Genomic DNA, 23,430 nt, shown 5'->3' on the forward strand with positions numbered 1-23,430 from the left:
ACATTTAAAAAAAAACCAAAAAAACAAAAAACAGCACCCTCCAAATACTGACCATTCTCAGGGTAGTATCCTTGGCTCTCTTCTCATGTCCCATGAACACATTGATGATACACAAATCTATCATCTCTGAAACAACTCTCTGAACTCCAGATAATCAACTAACTACAGCACATTATCAGCTAGAACGTCATCTCAACCTCTAATACTGAACCAACTCATTGTCTTCCTAAAATACAGTTCTTCTTCCTGTATTTCCTAACTCAAGTGACATGAATCACTAATTACCTAGTGATAAATTATATCATAACTACCTCCTGGTTCTTCTTCTTCTTCAAAGAAGAAATATCTCCTAAATATTTTTCAAATCTTTCCCCTTCTCTCCATAATTCAGGTTCTTATCATCTTTTTTCTGATTAACAGTCTCCTAATTAGTCTATTTGACCTTAGTTTTACCCTCTTCCGAACTAGTGACCTCAGTGGTGCCCTGACTACTTTTCTAAAATAAAAATAACATTTCTTCCTCTGACCTTCAAGAGATGTTCACTTAGCCTTCCTGACCAGTTCCCCCTACACAAGCTCTATACTCTATGTTCCTGCTACACCAAATAAAGCAGTGTTAGAAATCACTACGTTAACAGCTAACGGATGAACAGTTTCAACACATGCATTTACTACTGTTCTTTCCCAAAGCCAACTAAAAGGATATAGAAGGATTTTCCCTTTTTTTAAAGAACTAAAAACAGAAATACAAAGACAGCATAAGAAAAGATAAAAGTAATTCACTTTGGAAGCTGGGAAAAAAGACAAGTGCTAACTGATTTAGCTAACGAAGAAACCAAAACTAAAATCTAGCAGGGGCGGCAGGAAAAGACAAACTACCTGATTTACACTACAGAAAAAAGACTGAGGAACTAATGGCACCAGGTATTTTGAGGGGTGTGTGTGCACAAGTGCATGTGCACATGCATGCATGCATCTGGGGGACAGAGGATTGGAGGACAGTGAAAAGGAACTATTAATAATAAGAGGACTTCTAGAAAATGTTTAGAAAGCAGTTTGATGCCAAGACCTCATCCAGATACATAAGCAGAAAACTAACTGACCCTCCTCTGAACCAGCATAAAACTAGCTATTTATTTTCTGCTAAGATAAAACAGATGGTTTCAAGACAAGGAGATACCACGTAATCAAGAACAGGGATATGACATAAAACAGGAAGATTATATCAGCATGTAACAGGCAGGAGACTGAGGGGTCTTTCACTGAGGAAAGACCTTAAAAAATTAACCCAAAAACATTCTCCTACAAAACCTAACGAGATCATTCTAAAAGAAAAACACACAATTATGGCCGGGAGCAGTGGCTCATGCCTGTGATCCCAGCACTTTGGGAGGTCAAGGCGGGCAGACCAGCTGAGGTCAGGTGTTTGAGACTAGACTGGCCAACAGTATGAAACACTGTCTCCACTAAATAAACAAAAATTAGCCAGGCATGGTGGTGCACGCCTATAGCCCCAGCTACTAGGGAGGCTGAGGCAGGAGGATCACTTGAACTCTGGAGGCAGAGATTGCGGTGAGCAGAGATCACACCACTGCACTCCAGCCTGGGCAACAGAGTGAGATCCTGTCTCAAGAAAAAAAACCACCATAATCAGCAAGCCTCCCCAGCACACCACACACACAATCCTTCTACTCAGCTTTTTAGTGTCCATTCCTAAATTCATACAGACAAAATGCTGATCTTGAAGTTGGGTGATGCTTCAGGATTCATTACACTTTTCTTCCTTTTTTGTATATGCTTCAAACTTCTCATAATAGAAAGTAAGTAAATAAGAGAAGGCAACCAAGGATCAAGAGATATGATTAAAATGTTTGATATGAAAAAGGGAAAACAAAAAAACTAACTAAATACGAAAACAGCACCTTAAAAGAAACAGAGACCAGGCAGAGATGAAAGCTTAGAAAAATGTATCATTAATATCTTTGGTAATTAAAACACTGCATTAAAGAAAACACTGTGATGGGGCGGAGCAAGATGGCCAAATAGGCACAGCTCCAGTCTCCAGCTCCCAGCGCCAACGACACAGAAGACGGGTGATTTCCGCATTTTCAACTGAGGTACCAGGTTCATCTCACTAGGGAGTGCTGGACAATCGGGGATGGTCAGCTGCTGCAGCCTGACCAGCCAGAGCTGAAGCAGGGCGAGGCATCGCCTCACCTGGGAAGCGCAAGGGGGAAGGGAATCCCTTTTCCTAGCCAGGGGAACTGACACATACAACACCTGGAAAATCGGGTAACTCCCACCCCAATACTGCGCTTTACCAAGGGTCTTAGTAAATGGCACACCTGGAGATTATATCCCACACCTGGCCGGGAGGGTCCCACGCCCGCAAAGCCTCCCTCATTGCTAGCACAGCAGTCTGCGATCTAAGGGCAAGGCAGCAGCCAGGCTGGGGGAGGGGCGCCCACCATTGCTGAGGCTTAAGTAGGTAAACAAAGCCACTGGGGAGCTCAAACTGGGTGGAGCCCACAGCAGCTCAAGGAGGCCTGCCTGTCTCTGTAGACTCCACCTCTGGGGTCAGGGCACAGCTAAACAAACAAAAAAGCAGCAGAAACCTCTGCAGATGCAAACGACCCTGTCTGACAGCTTTGAAGAGAGCAGTGGATCTCCCAACACGGAGGCTGAGATCTGAGAACGAACAGACTGCCTGCTCAAGTGGGTCCCTGACCCCTCAGTAGCTTAACTGGGAGACATCCCCCACTAGGGGCAGACCGACACCCCACACCTCACACAGTGGGGTATACCCCTGAGACGAAGCTTCCAAAGCAAGAATCAGACAGGTACACTCGCTGTTCAGCAATATTCTATCTTCTGCAGCCTCTGCTGCTGATACACAGGCAAACAGGGTCTGGAGTGGACCTCAAGCAATCTCCAACAGATCTACAGCTGAGAGTCCTGACTGTTAGAAGGAATACTAACAAACAGGAAGGACACCCACACCAAAACCCCATCAGTACGTCACCATTATCAAAGACCAAAGGCAGATAAAACCACAAAGATGGGGAAAAAGCAGGGAAGAAAAGCTGGAAATTCAAAAAATAAGAGCACATCTCCCCCTCCAAAGGAATGCAGCTCATCGCCAGCAACGGATCAAAGCTGGACGGAGAATGACTTTGACAAGTTGAGAGAAGAAGGCTTCAGTCCATCAAACTTCTCAGAGCTAAAAGAGGAATTACGTACCCAATGCAAAGAAACTAAAAATCTTGAAAAAAGAATGGAAGAATGGATAACTAGAATAATCAATGCAGAGAAGGCCATAAACAAACTGACAGAGATAAAAACCATGACATGAGAAATACGTGACAAACGCAAAGCTTCAGTAACCGACTCAATCAACTGGAAGAAAGAGTATCAGCGACTGAGGATCAAATGAATGAAACGAAGTGAGAAGAGAAGTCTTAAAAAAAAAAAAAAAAAGAGGAAAAAGAAATGAACAAAGCCTTCAAGAAGTATGGGATTATGTGAAAAGACCAAATCTATGTCTGATTGGGGTGCCTGAAAGTGAGGGGGAAAATGGAACCAAGTTGGAAAACACTCTTCAGGATATCATCCAGGAGAACTTCCCCAACCCTGTAAGGCAGGCCAACATTCAAATTCAGGAAATACAGAAAATGCCACAAAGATACTCCTTGAGAAGAACAACTCCAAGACACATAACTGTCAGATTCACCAAAGTTGAAATCAAGGAAAAACTGTTAAGGGCAGCCAGAGAGAAAGGCTGGGTTAACCACAAAGGGAAGCCCATCAGACTAACAACAGATCCCTCGGCAGAAACTCTACAAGCCAGAAGAGAGTGAGGGTCAATATTCAACATTCTTAAAGAAAAGAATTTTCAACCCAGAATTTCATATCCAGCCAAAATAAATTTCATAAGTGAAGAAGAAATAAAATCCTTTACAGATAAGCAAATGCTTAGACATTTTGTCACCACCAGGCCTGCCTTACAAGAGACCCTGAAGGAAGCACTAAACATGGAAGGAACAACCGGTACCAGCCATTGCAAAAACATGCCAAAATGTAAAGACCATCGATGCTAGGAAGAAACTTCATCAACTAACGAGCAAAATAACCAGTTAATATCATAATGACAGGATCAAGTTCACACATAACAATATTAACCTTAAATGTAAATGGACTAAATGGCCCAATTAAAAGACACACACTGGCAAACTGGATAAAGAGTCAAGACCCATTAGTTTGCTGTATTCAGGAGACCCACCTCACAGCAGAGACACACACAGGCTCAAAATAAAGGGATGGAAGAAGATCTACCAAGCAAATGGAGAACATAAAAAAGCAGGGGTTGCAATCCTAGTCTCTGATAAAACAGACTTTAAACCATCAAAGATCAAAAGAGACAAAGAAGGCCATTACATAATGGTAAAGGGATCAATTCATCGGGAAGAGCTAACTATCCTAAATATATATGAACCCAATACAGAAGCACCCAGATTCACAAAACAAGTCCTTAGAGACTTACAAAGAGACTTAGACTCCCATACAATAATAATGGGAGACTTCAACACTCCACTGTCAACATTAGACAGATCAACAAGACAGAAAGTTAACAAGGATATCCAGGAATTGAACTCAACTCTGCACCAAGTGGACCTAATAGACATCGACAGAACTCTCCACCCCAAATCAACAGAATATACATTCTTCTCAGCACCACATCACACTTATTCCAAAATTGACCACATAATTGGAAGTAAAGCACTCCTCAGCAAATGTAAAAGCACAGAAATTATAACAAATTGTCTCTCAGACCACAGTGCAATCAAACTAGAACTCAGGACGAAGAAACTCAATCAAAACCGCTCAACTACATGGAAACTGAACACCCTGCTCCTGAATGACTACTGGGTACATAACGAAATGAAGGCAGAAATAAAGATGTTCTTTGAAACCAATGAGAACAAAGATACAACATACCAGAATCTCTGGGACACATTTAAAGCAGTGTGTAGAGGGAAATTTATAGCACTAAATGCCCACAAGAGAAAGCTGGAAAGATCTAAAATTGACACTTTAACATCACAATTAAAAGAACTAGAGAAGCAAGAGCAAACACATTCAAAAGCTAGCAGAAGGCAAGAAATAACTAAGATCAGAGCAGAACTGAAGGAGATAGAGACAAAAAATCCTCCAAAAAAAATCAATGAATCCAGGAGCTGGTTTTTTGAAAGGACCAACAAAATTGATAGACCGCTAGCAAGACTAATAAAGAAGATAGGAGAATCAAATAGACTCAATAAAAAATGATAAAGGGGATATCACCACCGACCCCACAGAAATACAAACTACCATCAGAGAATACTATAAACACCTCTACTCAAATAAACTAGAAAATCTAGAAGAAATGGATAATTTCCTGGACACCTACTCTCTCCCAAGACTAAACCAGGAAGAAGTTGAATCCCTGAATAGACCAATAGCAGGCTCTGAAATTGAGGCAATAATTAATAGCCTACCAACCAAAAAAAGTCCAGGACCAGATGGATTCACAGCTGAATTCTACCAGAGGTACAAGCAGGAGCTGGTACCATTCCTTCTGAAACTATTCCAATCAATAGTAAAAGAGGGAATCCTCCCTAACTCTTTTTATGATGCCAACATCATGCTGATACCAAAGCCTGGCAGAGACACAACAAAAAAAAGAGAATTTTAGACCAATATCCCTGATGAACATCGATGTAAAAATCCTCAATAAAATACTGGCAAACCGAATCCAGCAGCACATCAAAAAGCTTATCCACCATGATCAAGTGGGCTTCATCCCTGGGATGCAAGGCTGGTTCAACACACGCAAATCAATAAACGTAATCCAGCATATAAACAGAACCAAAGACAAAAATCACATGCAATAGATGCAGAAAAGGTCTTTGACAAAATTCAACAGCCCTTCATGCTAAAAATTCTCAATAAATTCGGTATTGATGGAATGTATCTCAAAATAATAAGAGCTATTTATGACAAACCCACAGCCAATATCATACTGAATGGACAAAAACTGGAAGCATTCCCTTTGAAAACTGGCCTAAGACAGGGATGCCCTCTCACCACTCCTATTCAACATAGTGTTGGAAGTTCTGGCTAGGGCAATCAGGAAAGAGAAAGAAATCAAGGGTATTCAGTTAGGAAAAGAAGAAGTCAAATTGTCCCTGTTTGCAGACGACGTGATTGTATACATATAGAAAACCCCACTGTCTCAGCCCCAAATCTCCTTAAGCTGATAAGCAACTTCAGCGAAGTCTCAGGATACAAAATCAACATGCAAAAATCACAAGCATTCTTACACACCAGTAACAGACAAACAGAGAGCCAAATCAGGAATGAACTTCCATTCACAATTGCTTCAAAGAGAATAAAATACCTAGGAATCCAACTTACAAGGGATGTAAAGCACCTCTTCAAGGAGAACTACAAACCACTGCTCAGTGAAATAAAAGAGGACACAAACAAATGGAAGAACATACCATGCTCATGGATAGGAAGAATCAATATTGTGAAAATGGACACACTGCCCAAGGTAATTTATAGATTCAATGCCATCCCCATTAAGCTGCCAATGACTGTCTTCACAGAATTGGGAAAAACTGCTTTAAAGTTTATATGGAACCAAAAAAAGAGCCCGCACTGCCAAGACAATCCTAAGTCAAAAGAACAAAGCTGGAGGCATCACGCTACCTGACTTCAAACTATACTACAAGGCTACAGTAACCAAAACAGCATGGTACTGGTACCAAAACAGAGATGTAGACCAATGGAACAGAACAGAGTCCTCAGAAATAATACCACACATCTACAGCCATCGGATCTTTGACAAACCTGAGAAAAACAAGAAATGGGAAAGGATTCCCTATTTAATAAATGGTACTGGGAAAACTGGCTGGCCATAAGTAGAAAGCTGAAACTGGATCCTTTCCTTACTCCTTATACGAAAATTAATTCAAGATGGATTAGAGACTTAAATGTTAGACCTAATACCATAAAAGCCCTAGAAGAAAACCTAGGTAATACCATTCAGGACATAGGCATGGGCAAGACTTCATGTCTAAAACACCAAAAGCAATGGCAACAAAAGCCAAAATTGACAAATGGGATCTAATTAAACTAAAGAGCTTTTGCACAGCAAAAGAAACTACCACTAGAGTGAACAGGCAACCTACAGCATTGGAGAAAATTTTTGCAATCTACTCATCTGACAAAGGGCTAATATCCAGAACCTACAAAGAACTCAAACAAATTTACAAGAAAAAAACAAACAACCCCATCAAAAAGTGGGCAAGGGATATGAACAGACATTTCTCAAAAGAAGACATTCATACAGCCAACAGACACATGAAAAAATGCTCAGCATCACTGGCCATCAGAGAAATGCAAATCAAAACCACAATGAGATACCATCTCACACCAGTTAGAATGGCAATCCTTAAAAAGTCAGGAAACAACAGGTGCTGGAGAGGATGTGGAGAAATAGGAACGCTTTTACACTGTTGGTGGGATTGCAAACGAGTTCAACCATTCTGGAAAACAGTATGGCGATTCTTCAAGGATCTAGAACTAGAAGTACCATATGGCCCAGCCATCCCATTACTGGGGATATACCCAAAGGATTATAAATCATGCTGCTATAAAGACACATGCACATGTATGTTCATTGTGGCACTATTCACAATAGCAAAGACTTGGAAGCAACCCAAATGTCCATCAGTGACAGACTGGATTAAGAAAATGTTGCACATATACACCATAGATTTGCAGCCAAAAAAAAGGATGAGTTTGTGTCCTTTGTAGGGACATGGATGCAGCTGGTACCCATCATTCTCAGCAAACTATCGCAAGAACAGAAAACCAAACACCGCATGTTCTCATTCATAAATGGGAACTGAACAATGAGATCACCTAGACTCGGGAAGGAGAACATCACACACCAGGGCCTATTATGGGGAGGGGGGAGGGGGGAGGTATTGCATTGGGAGTTATACCTGATGTAAAGGATGAGTTGATGGGTACAGCACACCAACATGACACAAGTATACATATGTAACAAACCTGTACGTTATGCACATGTATCCTAGAATTTAAAGTATAATTTAAAAAAAAAAAGAAAAAGAAACAAAATACACACGGATTTTTATTTAAAGAATAATTTGTTGCTTTATATTAGTACTGATACAAAAATTGTCCTGTGGTTGTTATTTTTTGGTCTTTCTCTTACCCTTTAGGGGTTAAAATTCCTGTGGTTTTACAAACAGGTTTGAAACTTGTAGAGAAAATGCAATCTAATGATCTTTGTCTTTTACAGTTGAAATTAAAACATTTTTATCTCTTTAAAAAAACAAAAGAAAACACTGCATTCATAAAACAAAAACAAAATGTTGTACAAAAGAATTATTCAGCAAAACACAAAAGAACCCACAGGCATTAAAAAATGTCAGCAGAAAAGAAAAACTCAATAAAAAGGCTGAAAGATAAAATTGAGAAAATTCCCTAGAAAGTAGAACAGAAGGACAAAGAGAAGAAAAAGCAGGAAAAAAAGAAAATCAGACGACTTGTTCAGAATATCGATCATGTAAGTAACAAAAAGTTCAGAAAGTAAGAGAAGAAAAACACGAAGAGGAAGAAATAAGATACAATGGAGTCATCTATAATTCAAGAAGATGAGTTTCCAGCTTGAAATGTACACCAAGTATCCAGAACAATGAGATGAAAAGACACATGATGAAACTGAAAACAGGAACACAGAGATGATCATACAAGTTGCCAGAAAAGTGAAGGAGGGGTGATACATTCAAGAATCAAGAATTAGAATGGCTCCAGGGTCCCCAGAGCGATTTTGGAAGTCTTAAGACAAAGAAAAAAAAACTCCCCAAAATTTTGAGGAGGAAACCTAGACTTTTATATCAGCCAAACTACGAATCAGTTTGAAAGTAGAATGAAGGTATTTTCACACATGCAGTATCTCAAAAAACAAATTTACCTTCTATGTATTTTTGTGAAATGCCACTGCCATTCATGGCTGCCATCAGAAAAAGAACGTAAAACGAGAAAAGATATGATGCACAGAAAACAGACATCCCACAGAAAGGACAGGCAGTAAAAGAAAATCCAGTTACAACAGCTGTGCAAAAGCCTAAGAAAAACCAGTTCAAACTAGAGCATAGAAGAATCTGTCGCATCTCCCATCTCAAACCAGTTAGAATGGAGATCATTAAAAAGTCAGGAAACAACAGGTGCTGGAGAGGATGTGGAGAAATAGGAACGCTTTTACACTGTTGGTGGAGTATAAACTAGTTCAACCATTGTGGAAGACAGTGTGGCAATTCCTCAAGGATCTAGAACTAGAAATACCATTTGACCCAGCCATCCCATTACTGGGGATATACCCAAAGGATTATAAATCATGCTGCTATAAAGACACATGCACACGTATGTTTATGGCGGCACTATTCACAATAGCAAAGACTTGGAACCAACCCAAATGTCCATCAATGATAGACTGGATTAAGAAAATGTGGCACATATACACCATGGAATACTATGCGGCCATTAAAAAGGATGAGTTCATGTCCTTTTGTAGGGACAAGGATGAAACTGGAAACCATTATTCTGAGCAAACTATCACAAGGACAGAAAACCAAACACTGCATGTTCTCACTCATAGGTGGGAACTGAACAATGAGAAAACTTGGACACAGGGTGGGGAACATCACATACTGGGGCCTGTCATGGGGTGGGGGAAGCGGGGAGGGATAACATTAGGAGAAATACCTCATGTAAATGATGAGTTAATGGGTGCAGCACAACAACATGGCACACGTATACATATGTAACAATCCTGCACGTTGTGCACATGTACCCTAGAATTTAAAGTGTAAAAAAAAAAAAAAAAGTCATGTCCCTTCAAGATGATGAAAGTAACAAAACATCACTGAGGAAATGTGCAGATAACAAGTGAAAAGAGTAGGTTCAACTGCATAGACAACTAAGTGTACTAAGCAGAAATCTAAGATGATCACTTAGGTTCTTGGCCACTACTGTACACACATCATTTCCTAGTTATTCAAACACTAATCTAGGTACTACTGTGAAGAAATAATTTACAGTTGTAATTAAAGTCCCAAATCAACTGACCTTACATAGGAAAATTATCCAGGTGTGCCTGACCTACTCACAAGAGCCCTTTAAAAGAGAGTATTCTCTAGCTAGTGGCATAAAGGGAGGTCACAGATTAAAACCCTCAGGGGATTTGACATTTGAGAATGTCTCCACTGACTTTGAACATGAAAGTGGCTATGTGTCAAAGAATGTGGCTGGACTTGGGAACGAGAGGGGACTCTAGATGACAGCTGGCAAGTAAACTGGGACCTTAGTCCTACAAATCAACAAACTAAATTCTGCCAACAAGCTGAATGAGTATGGAAACAGATTCTTCCCCAAAGCCTCCAGCTAAGAACTTATTCTGGCAGTCACCTCAATTTCAGTCCACTAAACTCTAATCAGAGAATTCAGACATGGCATGCCCAGGTTTCTAACTTACAGAACTATGAACTAATAAATACATATTGTTTTAAGCCACCAAGTTTACGGTACTTTCTCAGAACACTAAGCAAACAAAATTATTAATACAAGGGTGGAGGTTGGAAACACTATGTATAAGAAATAAAATTAATCATGACATGATACATGCCTTCAACAGTCTTTATACCATCAAGTATACTGGGAGGATGGTAGAATAGGAAGGACACAGGGGTACAAAAGAATTACATTTTCATCTTCTATGCAGGGAAGTCAAGAAATAATGGCTACAATGCTTAAATCAGTAATAAACAATATGTTACAGTGAGAAAGACTGAGAAACCTACGATCTGGCTTTAAGAGTTGACAGTGGACTCTTCCACCAAAAAGGAAATGAGGAGGCGGAGCAGGGTACTGATAGTTATCATTTGAAAAATCTTTAAGAACTAACTCCTTTATCTATCAACATTAAAACTGATCAGTATATGAACCTTAAAAAAATTAATTGCACTACATTCTCTAATGCTAACGGAGTTTTACACATGCCGGTTCATATGTCTAAAATACCTTTATCACTCTCATTGCTAAACCACCATCTAAATAACACTTCTTGTTTAACACTATTTAACAACACCACAATTTGAGTAACACCTCTGTCAGGAGGCCTTCCCTAATGTGCCCCACCTCACCCTCCGTGTGACACAGGGAATTGGCCATGTACCCCCAATAGCAAAATGTTCTTAATTGCTAAAAGGGCAATTAACACACTTATTCAGTATTTCCCTAGACAGTCACCCACACAGAGATCCCATTCTATTCATTTCTGTTCTGTAGCCCAGTGCCTATTACCCTGTATTGCACATTGCAGGTTCTCAATAAATGTTTAGTGTATGAACGAATACCTACTTCCTCTAAGTTCAACTATGCAGACTAGAAAGTTTATTTTCACCCAGTGACCACTCTCTTCAAAGACTACTAGAATCTGGATTTCCAGGTTTAAAAAAACTAAAACAAAAACATACAGAAACTCACACTAATGTCTGTTATGTGTCAAAAGCCAAAAGATAGCAGTATTTTGCAAGAAAGGAAATTTACCAGTAAATTTTTTTTTATTTTTGAGACAGGGTCTCACTCTGTCACCCAGGCTAGAGTGCAGTGGCACAATCTCGGCTCACTGCAACCTCCTCCTCCCGGGTTCAAGCAATTCTCCCACCTGGCTCTCCCAAACAGCTGGGACTACAAGTGTGTGCCACCACACCCAGTTAATTTTTGGGTTTTTTTTTGGGGGGGGGGGGGGACGGAGTCTTGCTCCGTCACCCAGGCTGGAGTACAGTGGCGCGATCTCAGCTCACTGCAGCCTCCGCCTCTCGGGTTCAAGCGATTCTCCTGCCTCAACCTCCCGAGTAGTTGGGACTACAGGCATGTGCCACCACACCTGGCTAAGTTTTATATTTTTGGTAGAGACGGGGTTTCACCACGTTGGCCAGGATTGTATCAATCTCCTGACCTCATGATCCACTCGCCTTGGCCTCCTAAAATGCTGGGATTACAGGCGTGAGCCACTGTGCCCAGCCTAATTTTTGTATTTGTAGTAGGCACAGGGTTTAACTATGTTGGCCAGGCTGGTCTTGAACTCCTGACCTCAGCTAATTGCCCACTTCGGCCTCCCAAAAATGCTGGGATTACAGGTGTAAGCCACAGTGCCTGGCCAACCGATAAACTTTAGTATAATCTTCCCAAATGGCTGAAAAATATATTTTAAGCTACAGTCTCAATTTTGGTATTAAATGTTACATGCTTTCTCCAAGAAGGATAGAATACTACTTGGTTGAACCTTGCACTCTTGGCCTCTATAAATATACAGGGTACTTAAATGTTATGATTAATGAAAATAGGCCTAACATTCCACAAGAGTTACTGACTTCCTGAGACAACTTGAAGTAACACTGCCTGAGGAGACATAAAATCTGGTGTTTTGTCACATGTCCCTCACAAAACTCCCAAGTTGAGCTTAAAAATACATTTTGGAGGCCGGGTGCGGTGGCTCAAGCCTGTAATCCCAGCACTTTGGGAGGCCGAGATGGGCGGATCACGAGGTCAGGAGATCGAGACCACCCTGGCTAACCCGGTGAAACCCGTCTCCACTAAAAAATACAAAAAAACTAGCCGGGTGTGGTGGCAGGCGCCTGTGGTCCCAGCTACTTGGGAGGCTGAGGCAGGAGAATGCTATAAACCTGGGAAGTGGAGCTTGCAGTGAGCTGAGATCCGGCCACTGCACTCCAGCCTGGGCGACAGAGCGAGACTCCGTCTCAAAAAAAAAAAAAAAATACATTTTGGAGGCCAGGAGAGGTGGGTCACGCCTGTAATCCCAGCACCTTGGGAGGCCAGGGCAGGCAGATCACCTGAGGTCATTAGTTCGAGACCACCCTGACCAACATGGAGAAACCCCATTTCTACTAAAAATACAAAAATTAGCCAGGCGTGGTGGCGCATGCCTATAATCTCAGCTACTCAGGAGGTTGAGGCAGGAGAATTGCCTGAACCCAGGAGGTAGAGGTTGCGGTGAGCCAAGATCATGCCATTGCACGCCAGCCTGGGCAACAAGAGCGAAACTCTGTCTCAAAAAAAAAACAAAAACAAAAACAAAAAAATGGCAGAGATGGCTGTTATAATACAAAATGTCTGGGGTCACTCATTTTTCTATTACTTATAAATGCATTCACAAGCTAGTCAGTAACCTTCTCTTAGTCTGTATCCTCTTCTATAAAATGGACATAATCTTTATAAGGTAATCATAGGCCACTTATTTTTTTAAAGTGCTTTAGTGATGGAGCTGTGGAGTTATTGTTTAATGGCACAGCTTCAGTTTCACAACATAAAAAGAGTTACAGAGATGGATGGTAGTGATAATTGAACATTATGAATGTATTTAACACCACTTCACCGCACACTTAAAAGTGGTTAAAACGGTAAATTTTATGTTATGTGTATTTTACCACAGAAAAAACAAATAGGGAAATGTGCATTAAAAATATTTTGCATTACTATTTATCTGAAACTGCCTTAGACAGGAATCTGTAACTAAAAGTCATCCATAAACATTTATGGAGGGGTCGGGCATGGTGGCTCACGACTATAATCCTAGCACTTTGGGAGCCTGAGGTGGGCGGATCACTTGAGGTCAGGAGTTTGAGATCAGCCTGGCCAACATGGTGAAACACCATCTCTACTAAAAATACAAAAATTAACCAGGCACGGTGGCGTGCGCCTGTAATCCCAGCTACTTGGGAGGCTGAGACAGGAGACTTGCTTGAACCCAGGAGGCGGAGGTTGCAGTGAGCCAAGATCACGCCACTGTGCTCCAGCCTGGGAGACAGCGCGAGACTCCGTCTCAAAAAGAAAAAGAAAATAAAAAAGAAAGCATTTATGGAAAGAATGAGCTCAAACTCAAAAAAGTATCAAAGCTTCTGAGAAAAGTTTGTTTTTTTCTAAACTAATTTTAGAAAGCTTTAGAGTAGTACTTCTGAATTTAGGGGTACTTCTGATTTCTCCCCCACTGGAAAATTTCTCAAACTTGTGGGTGAAGTCAGTAAAATCACTTGAGCATCCCCACATATATATTCTAACTCATGGCCTTGAGCTCTTCCCTCTCCATACTCTCACGAGACTACGATTCACTGTAACAGTTCGAATGAGAACTATAGTCCAGCTCTAAGTTTCAGGTTCCTCTCTATCTGCTACCACATCCCAACACTTCAAAAGTCAAAATCTCTGAAATCCAATTCACTTGTCTCCCCTCAAAAGCAACTCACCTGGTTTCCTGCCTTCCCAAGTTATAATAGGGAAATTTTTTATTTTAAATCAAGGAAAAAGAGTGAAAACATAAAGTATGTTTAAGCAGAAAAGCCCTGACCACCAAGGAAACTGCATGCATGGTGCCATGGACTGCATGAACCATGAGTCTATCATTACTGGAGACGACATCTTCTTTAAAAGTGAGTAATATTTTTCACATCCTCAAAAAAAAGTCCAAAATAAGCATGCAAAAGTTGTTTTTAAATCTGTTTAGATCACACATGGAAAAAGTAAATGGTATGTGAGGTTTTTCACTACTATTAACATAAATCACATAAAAACAATTTTTAAATGTTTAAAAGAATTTTTTTAAAAAACCACTAAACTAAAAAAACTCTGTGGAGAAGTGACTTACCTGAACAAGATGAATAAGTGTTGTCAAAATAGCACATCTCAACATATTGTGTTCTTCACTCTGCTTCCAAAGGAGGGGCAAATATTGTACCAAACATCCCACATATGGTCGTATCTATTACAATATAAGTAGAGGAAACAACAAAATTTTATTAGTAAAGAAGGCAATTTACTTTGAAAAACACTGAGAGCACTATTAAGTCCCAGGCAACACATATTTAATATTTATTAGATGTAATGTATTAAGCTTACATCCTTAAGAAATAAAATTAGACATTACATAAAGGCCCAGGGCTCCATAGTAAATATTTTAAAATAATTTTAAACAACTATCAAGTGTACTGAATGAAACAACGCTTATGAATATAAAAAAAATTATTTAGAGGTTAACAGAAAATGCCGTTATATCTTGCTTCTTTTTAATAAAACAGCTTAACAAATTGGAAATTACACTATTGTTTTTTAAAAAGTCAGCATTTATTCATTCATTCTACAAATATCTTCCAAGTTTCAGGCCCTGAACACAAGGCTCTGGAAAGAAAAGGATACAAAGAGAGCCAGACAAACCCTTAAAATGAAAAAGGAGAAGTGTAATGATGAAGGTGTATACAAGGTACAGTGGAAACACAAGAGGAAAAAAACATTTTCAAAGGATAAAACTGATAAGCTCGCCATGGATTAAGTTAATCAGATTTTAAATTTTACCCTGAAGCACAGCTCAGTCTAACAGTAGTTTCTTGAAAAATAAAATGGATCTACAATGATGCTGGACAGCGTTTCAGCTCCAGTATTTGAAATTGCTATAAGAGTATCCTTGGGGATGAAATAAAAACACTAGACCTTCATAGCTTCACTACTATCTACTTGAATATCACGCATTAAAATTTAAAATGTTCCCAGAAAGCATGAGTTTCTTTATTATGCTAGTAAAATACTCTAAAAGGGTAGCCAAACAACTACAGAATTTGCTGGTGGTGGAAGCGTTGGTGGGGAATGCAGAAAAACAAGAAGTTAAATATTTGCCCAAACATCTCAGTAAGATATAAGTGAATAAATATTAAGATAGGTATTACCTTATTGGAACATATTTATCATGTAATACCTTATTTTCAAAATTTGACTATAATAATATTTCTGGAACATGTACTCAACATTGCTAAGTGTTCTATCTCAAAGATCACTCCAATGAGCTCATAAAAGCAGGCCAATTAATGAGTAAAAACAGATTTCAAAGTATCTAACTCATTCATACTCAACTAAAAATAAGCATATGACAACACAATCTAATGGTAAGGAAAATGAGGCAGTGTTGGTTTTAAATAGGGAGTATACTTTCCCAGAAATTGCAGAAAAGAAATACATACTATAAATTACAAATGGGATAATAAAACCAAAGTACCCAGTTACATTTAAAAGCCATAAAATATTTATATTCCAATCTTGGCTGTCATCAGAATATACAATGTTCTAAATTAAAATTAATGCTACAAAATTAGAATTTCAAATATCAATCATAGAGGCTAGGCAGAGAGGTTCATGCTCAGCATTTTGGGAGGCCAAGGAGGACAGATCGCTTGAGGTCAGGAGTTCAAGATCAGCCTGGCCAACATGGTGAAACCTCGTCTCAACTAAAAATACAAAAATTAGCCAGGCACAGTGGTGTGCACCTGTAATCCCAGCTATTCCTGCTGAGGCAGGAGAATCACTTGAATCTGGGAGGCGGAGGCTGCAGTGAGCCAAGAGAGGCCCACTGCATTCTAGCTTGGGTGACAAAGCAAGACTCCATCTCAGAAAACAAAAACAAACAAAAAAAATCAATCACAGAGTGCTGCGAAAGATATAAAAGGAAAGAGAAAAAGACTGGGCATTAAAAATAACAGAGCAAGGACATGAGAGCCAAACATATTCCAGTGGGGTGGTAGGCTAGCTATATAGGGCAACTAAGGAAATTTGAATACTGATATTCATTTATATAAATTTGATATTAGATAATAATATTGCATCAGTGTTAAGTTTCCTGAGTCTAATCACGGTTATGATAATGTAGGAAATGGAGCATACATCTCTTAAGAAGGAGAGGTCTAATATTCTGGAGAGTACCATGATGTCTGCAACTAAAACTGAAACAGTTTTACAACAACAATCTGTACATGTGGATAGATAAAAAGAAAGCAAATGTGGTAAAATATTAGTAAGTGATGAAACTTACTAATGAAGTGAAGGGTATATGAGTGTTGATCTATTTTTATAACTTTTTTGTAGGTTTGAGATTTTTCAATGAAAAGAGGTGAAAGAAAAAATACTGTCCATATAAAATTCTGAATAAGATTATAATACAAGGATTTTAAGGGAAGGACAATTTCAATTATTTGCATAACATTTTAAAAATCACATAGAACTACGAAAGTTATTGCAGTCATTAGGGAAATGCAAGTCAAAACCACAATGAGCTATCACTTCATGCCTGTCAGGGTGGCTACTATAAAACAAAAATAAAAGATAACACAAGTGTTGGCAACGGTGTGGAGAAACTGGTACCTTTGTACACTGGTGCTAGGAATGCAAAATGTTACAGCCACTGTGGAAAGTAGCATGGAGCTTCCAAAAAAAATGAAAACTATAACTACCATTTTATCCAGCAATCCCATTTCTGGGCATTTATTCAAAAGAACTGAAATCAGGATCCCAAAGAAATTATTAGCACTACCATGTTTATTGTAGCACTATGCACAGTAGCTAACATGTGGAAGGAGCCTAAACATCCACCAACAGATGAATGGATAAAGAATATATCATATTATATATGCAATTGCATATACAAACTATGCAGACTTAAAAGGAAATTCTGCAATATGGGACAATAAACCTTGCAAACAATATGCTAAATCCAACAAACTACAGAATGAAAAACACTGCCAGTCTACTTGTATGAGGTATCTAAAATAGTCGAATTAATAGAATCAAAGAGTGGAATGGTGATCGCCAGGGACTAAGGGGAAGGCATAAAGTTTCAGGTAAAAAAGATGAATAAGCTTTAGGGTTGTTATAGAATGTTGTACCAAAAGTCAACAATAATATATTCTACACTTATAATTTTGTTAAGAGGATGGATCTCATGTTAAGTGTTCTTACCAAAGAATTCGGGGTGTGGGGGAAGCACTTTGAGTATTATAGCCTTATGAGTTAATTCATATATAGGTAAAGCTCCACTTAAATTAATATCACTGAAAACATGAAAATCAAATAGGTGACAATCTAATAAATGCTTTAATGAGGGCTCTATCATTGGGGTTAAAAAAATTACCCTAAGTTCCTAAAGACACCTCATCTTTTAGATAAAATTTTCAACAGAGTATTTTATATTTCACAGAGTTCCTTTAATTTTGTTCTTTCACTTCAGAAATGCACAGGCCCAAAGACCACCTGATACCACCCCTGATGATTACATATTTATTTTGACTACATATTTATAAGATCTCTGCACTAGAAAAGTGACTTGTAAGTTTTCAACTACTTTATCAAAAAGTAAAGACAACATTCAACTAATTGTACATTATGGTACAAAGACGGTGACTTTACTGAAACTTCAAAATTAAACTGTATGCGTCACAAAGCACTATTGTATCCAGCTTCATCCATGTCCCTGCAAAGGACATGAGCTCAACCTTTTCTATGGCTGCATAGTGTTCCATGGTGTATATATGCCACGTTTTCTTAATCCAGTCTATCATTACCATCATTCTCAGCAAACTATCACAAGGACAGAAAACCAAACACCACATGTTCTCACTCATAGGTGGGAGTGGAACAATGAGAATACACGGACACAGGGTGGGGAACATCACACGCTAGGGCCTGTGGGGATGGGGGGGTGGGAGCCTGGGGGAGGGATAGCATTAGGAGAAATACCTATGTAACTGTCGACATGATGGGTGCAGCAAACCAACATGGCACATGTATACTTATGTAACAAACCTGCACTTTGTGCACATGTACCCTGGAACTTAAAGTATAATTAAAAAAAAAAAAAGAAGAAGAAGAAGTAGGAAGAAGAAAGAAAGAAGAAGGAAGAAAGAAGAAAGAAGAAAGAAGAAAGAAGGAAGAAGGAAGAAAAAGAAGAAAGCACTATTGTAAGATGGCTCAAAATGTTTGCTGCCTAATATCAAAAACATAATTCTGGCTGGCTGCAGTGGCTCTCATCTGTAATCCCAGGACTTTGGAAGGCCAAGGCGGTGCATCCCTTGAGCCCAGGAGTTTGAGACCAGCCCAAATTGGCAAAACCCCACCTCTACTAAAAATACAAAAAAAAATTAGCCAGGCATCATGGCACGCCTGTAATCCAAGCTACTACTCAGGAGGCTGAGGACAACAATCACTTGAACCCAGAGGATCAGGGCGGAGGGTGCAGTCAGCTGAGATGCGCCACTGCACTCCAGCCTGACATGACAGAGCGAGACTTCATCTCAAAAAAGATAAAATTTGTTAACATTTTTAAAAAATTTGCTGCCTCATGGACAAACATCAAATTTGGCATATGAAAGAGAGTTAAGGGATATATGTAACAAAGATAAAAATGATAGGGTTGATCAAAGGTTAAGGTAGAAAAAAAGTTAAAGAATCAGACAACTGAAAATATTTTTTAACCATTTCCTATTTAGTATGAATGAGTTTTGAAAAACAAAAACTCTATTGAATAACTATATCTTATTATTACTTTCTCATGATATAGGCACGTAAGCTGCTTAGGCTATTTGTGTTCCAAAAGATGAGTATAGACAGAAACACAAAAGCATTAATTTATAAGCCAAAAGAATAACAAACTTTTGGAGAAAAAGTTTTAATTCGAAGTTTGGGGAGACAAAGGAAAGAAGATTCATTTCTATTTAAAAAAAAAAGTTTTATTTAAGAAATTTCCATCCGCCATATATTTCTAAATAAAATTACAGGAAATGGCCAAATCTTGTTTTTATAATCAACTTTTTAAACAATTTATTGCAATTTATAGTACTCTGAAGCATATTGGAGATGTATAATAATTTCATGCTCATGAAATCCTAAGTTAAGTGAGTTCAGAATTATCTTTACCATTTTATACATGAGGACACAAGGTTAAAGACTTTGCCCAAACTAAATAGCAGACACAAGGACTTAAAATGATTTCTTAAAACAATTGCAAGAAACTCTGGGTGATCAATGTTGTTTAAAAAACACTATCAAATGAATTAATGTGATTAATGTATTAAGAACACCAAGTACTAAGAATCATGCAAGATACTACTACTTTTAGACGCCAGTACCCAGATCTGTTTCAAATGATTAACAGTGACTCAACCCTACCACAGGAGTCGCATTATGCTTAAAGTACTGGCAGTGCCATTAAAATATGTGAACTTTGAGAAGTTCCTTCAAGTCTCATATTGTTTGAGACAATAAATTCTAACGCCTACCTCAAGTTTTTTGTGAGAACTAAATGAGAAATATATGCAAAGCATGTAGCACATACGTCAGTATGTTGTCATGACTCAATAATTAAGAGCTATTCTCATCAATTGCTTTAGAATTAATAAATCTGCTCATGGTGTCACAATTCACTAACAGCAGATCCAAGAATAAACTCTAAGTCTGTGAAATCCAAATCAATTATCTTTCCTAATACAATGCAAATCACAGATTTGCTTCAGTGCTTTCCAAACAAGGATATGCAATGGTGAACTAGAATATAGGAAGTCACAAGGATAATTATAGTGTGGTTATCCGGATTAACAATTTCCACAAAGATTCAGAGTGACAGGGGAAGCTGAATAACTAAACCGTTAAGAGCGTTACACCTCATTTTTACATTAAGCCAAATGTAAATATAATGCAGACCAGACTACAAAAAATACTTAATTTTTAAGGTAAAAATAACAGACTTCCCAGAACTCTTGCTGATGGACACTTGAGGCTATGCCCTCAAACACGGAATTTTACACTGGTTGGATCTTCTAAAATATGTAAAATTCTGCTTTATGAACACCACTACACTGCTGATCCAATTTTTTTTCGTATTTTAATTTTCTTAGGGTATTTTTTTAAATTGAATATAAATGTCAATTTTGAATAATACATAACTGAAACCACAGTCTATAAGTTAGAAGCATTTCAATTAATGTTTTAACTCTTAAACAATGTAGTCAAGGATATTAATGAATTCTACATATATTCTACCCACCTCTCATTTATTTTCATGTTTTACAATATAATTACCTGCATGTTGACTCTTTCGATCACACAAGAAAGGACATGCAAAACGTGCATCTTTGTGTCACATTCTGTAACTTGTTGCAGTAACTGAAAAAGTAGTGTGAACATGGTTTCCAAATACTGCAGGCAAAAAGAAATAAAATAAAAAAGGTTTAGAACAGAAATGAAAGACATTCATATGAACAGAAGAAAGAAATAAATCATAATATCAAAGCAGTAAGTCAAATAAACAGAAAGCCAAAAGCTTGGCATTACCTAAACAACCTGAAATTGTTTAAGCTGCCAGTATTTTACATATTGTTTTACAAAGTGTTTTCTTTCTTCCTTGCTGCTGAATGTGTCCATTTCAGAATTTAACTCATCCACAAACCGAATAACGTTTAGAGGAATATTGTCTAAGCTATGTCTGTTTAAATTTTATACTGTTAACTAAACTATTAATAGTGCCTTGTCACTGTTCTTCCATATATGCCTGCTGCCAATCACAGAATATTTTGTTTTGCAAGACCTACTCATTACAGCAAAAAGACATTATTGCACTCACATGCCAGCTGATGAGGCCCTTAACATACATTGTATGAAGATATGTATTTTATAGATATAACTTGTTATTCTAAAAATGGCAGAATAGTTCTTATTGGGAAATCAAAAACAAATACCCTATGTCTGGTTGTGAACTCCTATATTATGAAAATTACGTTATAAACTAACAAATCACACTTACATAAAGCAAGAATTTGTTCTTTCAGATATATGGCTCACTTCTGCAACACATTTCTTTCATCCAAAAATGTCTATAGTGATTACTTTATTAAAGCAAGATCACTGCTTTACAAGCTTCCCTATCTATCCCCCTCACCAAAAGTAGTACATTTTATCACGTAACTTTCTTCTCAGCCAGTCCTCTTAAGAACAAACACTAACACCCCAATGTTACTGATACGTTTAACAAGTGCTTACTGAGTACCAGTTATGGGAAAACACCATGCTAGGTCCTGGGGGTTGGGTAAAGACTAAAAAGATGAATAGAACTTGGTATTCTGCTCATCAAGTAATTTACAGTCTAGTGTGTAGGATAGGATACAGATATACACACGCAAATAACACAGACAAATAATCTAAGGAGTAAAATTAACAGACACACATAAAATGAAGATACTAAATGATTTTCCATTTTGGAAAAAAAAAGTCTGGCAACCAACTTCAACATAGATGATAAAATTGCTAAACAAAAGTAAGCAGAATATAAGTGAACTGTTACCAATAAAAGTTACCAAAACAGTTTACAAATAAAAATTATGTCCTCCAAAATAATCCAATACAGCATACTTTTAAATTCAACTTTAATAAGTAACACACAGATAATTTCATGTATAAAATAGTATTCAAAGACATAAGCAGAAATGGTTTTTTAAAAAAATACCTAGAAATGTATATTCTTACCGGTAGAAACTGATCTGTTCTAAATTCAAAATCATCAACAGGTGAAGCGCAGTTAAGGAATATTGAGAATACATAAGTTCTATCAAAATAAATCTGTATCTAAAACAAGGATACATAAATTAATTTCACAAAATAAATAACTTAAAAGTGTTAAAGTTCTTTGCAATCAAGTATTTTTACATTTTCAGAAGGATATTTAACTTCAAAGTTGTAGCTGTTTCAATACGGACCTAAAAGAAAGTATATCATGAGTTTTTAATTATTTTAGAATGACTAAACATCATTAATATCAAATAAAAAATTTTATTCCAAATCACTTTCTGTACTCTTCTTATTATTAGAGACACAGACTATGTAAATATTCAGAAATACAAGGATACTCTCCTTATCCAAAGCAAGGAATAAAAAGAAAAGGTAAAGTAATATTTATTCCTATTCTTCTCAGTTTCTCATAATTTACTTAACAAGCCTTTAACGCAGTGGGTCCCTCCAGGAAGGAAAATAATTTGCCGTAAAGTATGTGGAGGGCATGGGATCGAGGAAGAAGGAAGCAGGAAACCAGGGCGGGGTTGGGCAAACTGGAGGATGTGTAAGTGAAAGGTGCAAAAGGAGACAAGGAAGGAAGGAGTCGGGGAGGAGAAAGAACACAAGCAAATTTCCACCTGTAACCTCAACCACAGTAAATCTTTGAAATATCCCCAAAATATTCTGAGATTTTCTGTTGTTGTTGTTGTTTTTTGTTGTTGTTGTTGTTGTTGTTTTGAGACGGAGTCTCGCTCTGTCGCCCAGGCTGGAGTGCAGTGGCGCGATCTCGGCTCACTGCAAGCTCCGCCTCCCGGGTTCACACCATTCTCCTGCCTCAGCCTCCGAAGTAGCTGGGACTACAGGCGCCCGCCACCATGCCCGGCTAATTTTTTTGTATTTTCAGTAGAGACAGGGTTTCACCATGTT

General features: G+C 38.2%; 1 protein-coding gene across 8 annotated transcripts in view; it reads right to left on the minus strand.

Moving 5' to 3' along the window:
• Positions 1-23,430, minus strand: part of LOC105499461 (importin 11) — a 229,150-nt gene that overhangs the window by 114,556 nt on the left and 91,164 nt on the right. For 6 of the 8 annotated variants that reach the window (XM_011772018.3, XM_011772016.3, XM_071098881.1 and 3 more), the window contains 3 exons: positions 22,480-22,578; positions 21,040-21,156; positions 14,795-14,908 (listed from right to left, as the gene is read on the minus strand). In XM_011772018.3, the coding sequence (XP_011770320.2) occupies positions 14,795-14,908; positions 21,040-21,156; positions 22,480-22,578 (330 nt within the window). Of the gene's footprint in view, positions 1-14,794; positions 14,909-21,039; positions 21,157-22,479; positions 22,579-22,675; positions 22,710-23,430 lie in introns of all 8 variants that reach the window. The other 2 variants (XM_011772019.3, XM_011772017.3) reach the window with 1 other exon arrangement.

Source organism: Macaca nemestrina, chromosome 6 (assembly GCF_043159975.1).
Source record: "Macaca nemestrina isolate mMacNem1 chromosome 6, mMacNem.hap1, whole genome shotgun sequence".
Lineage (NCBI taxonomy): Eukaryota > Metazoa > Chordata > Mammalia > Primates > Cercopithecidae > Macaca > Macaca nemestrina.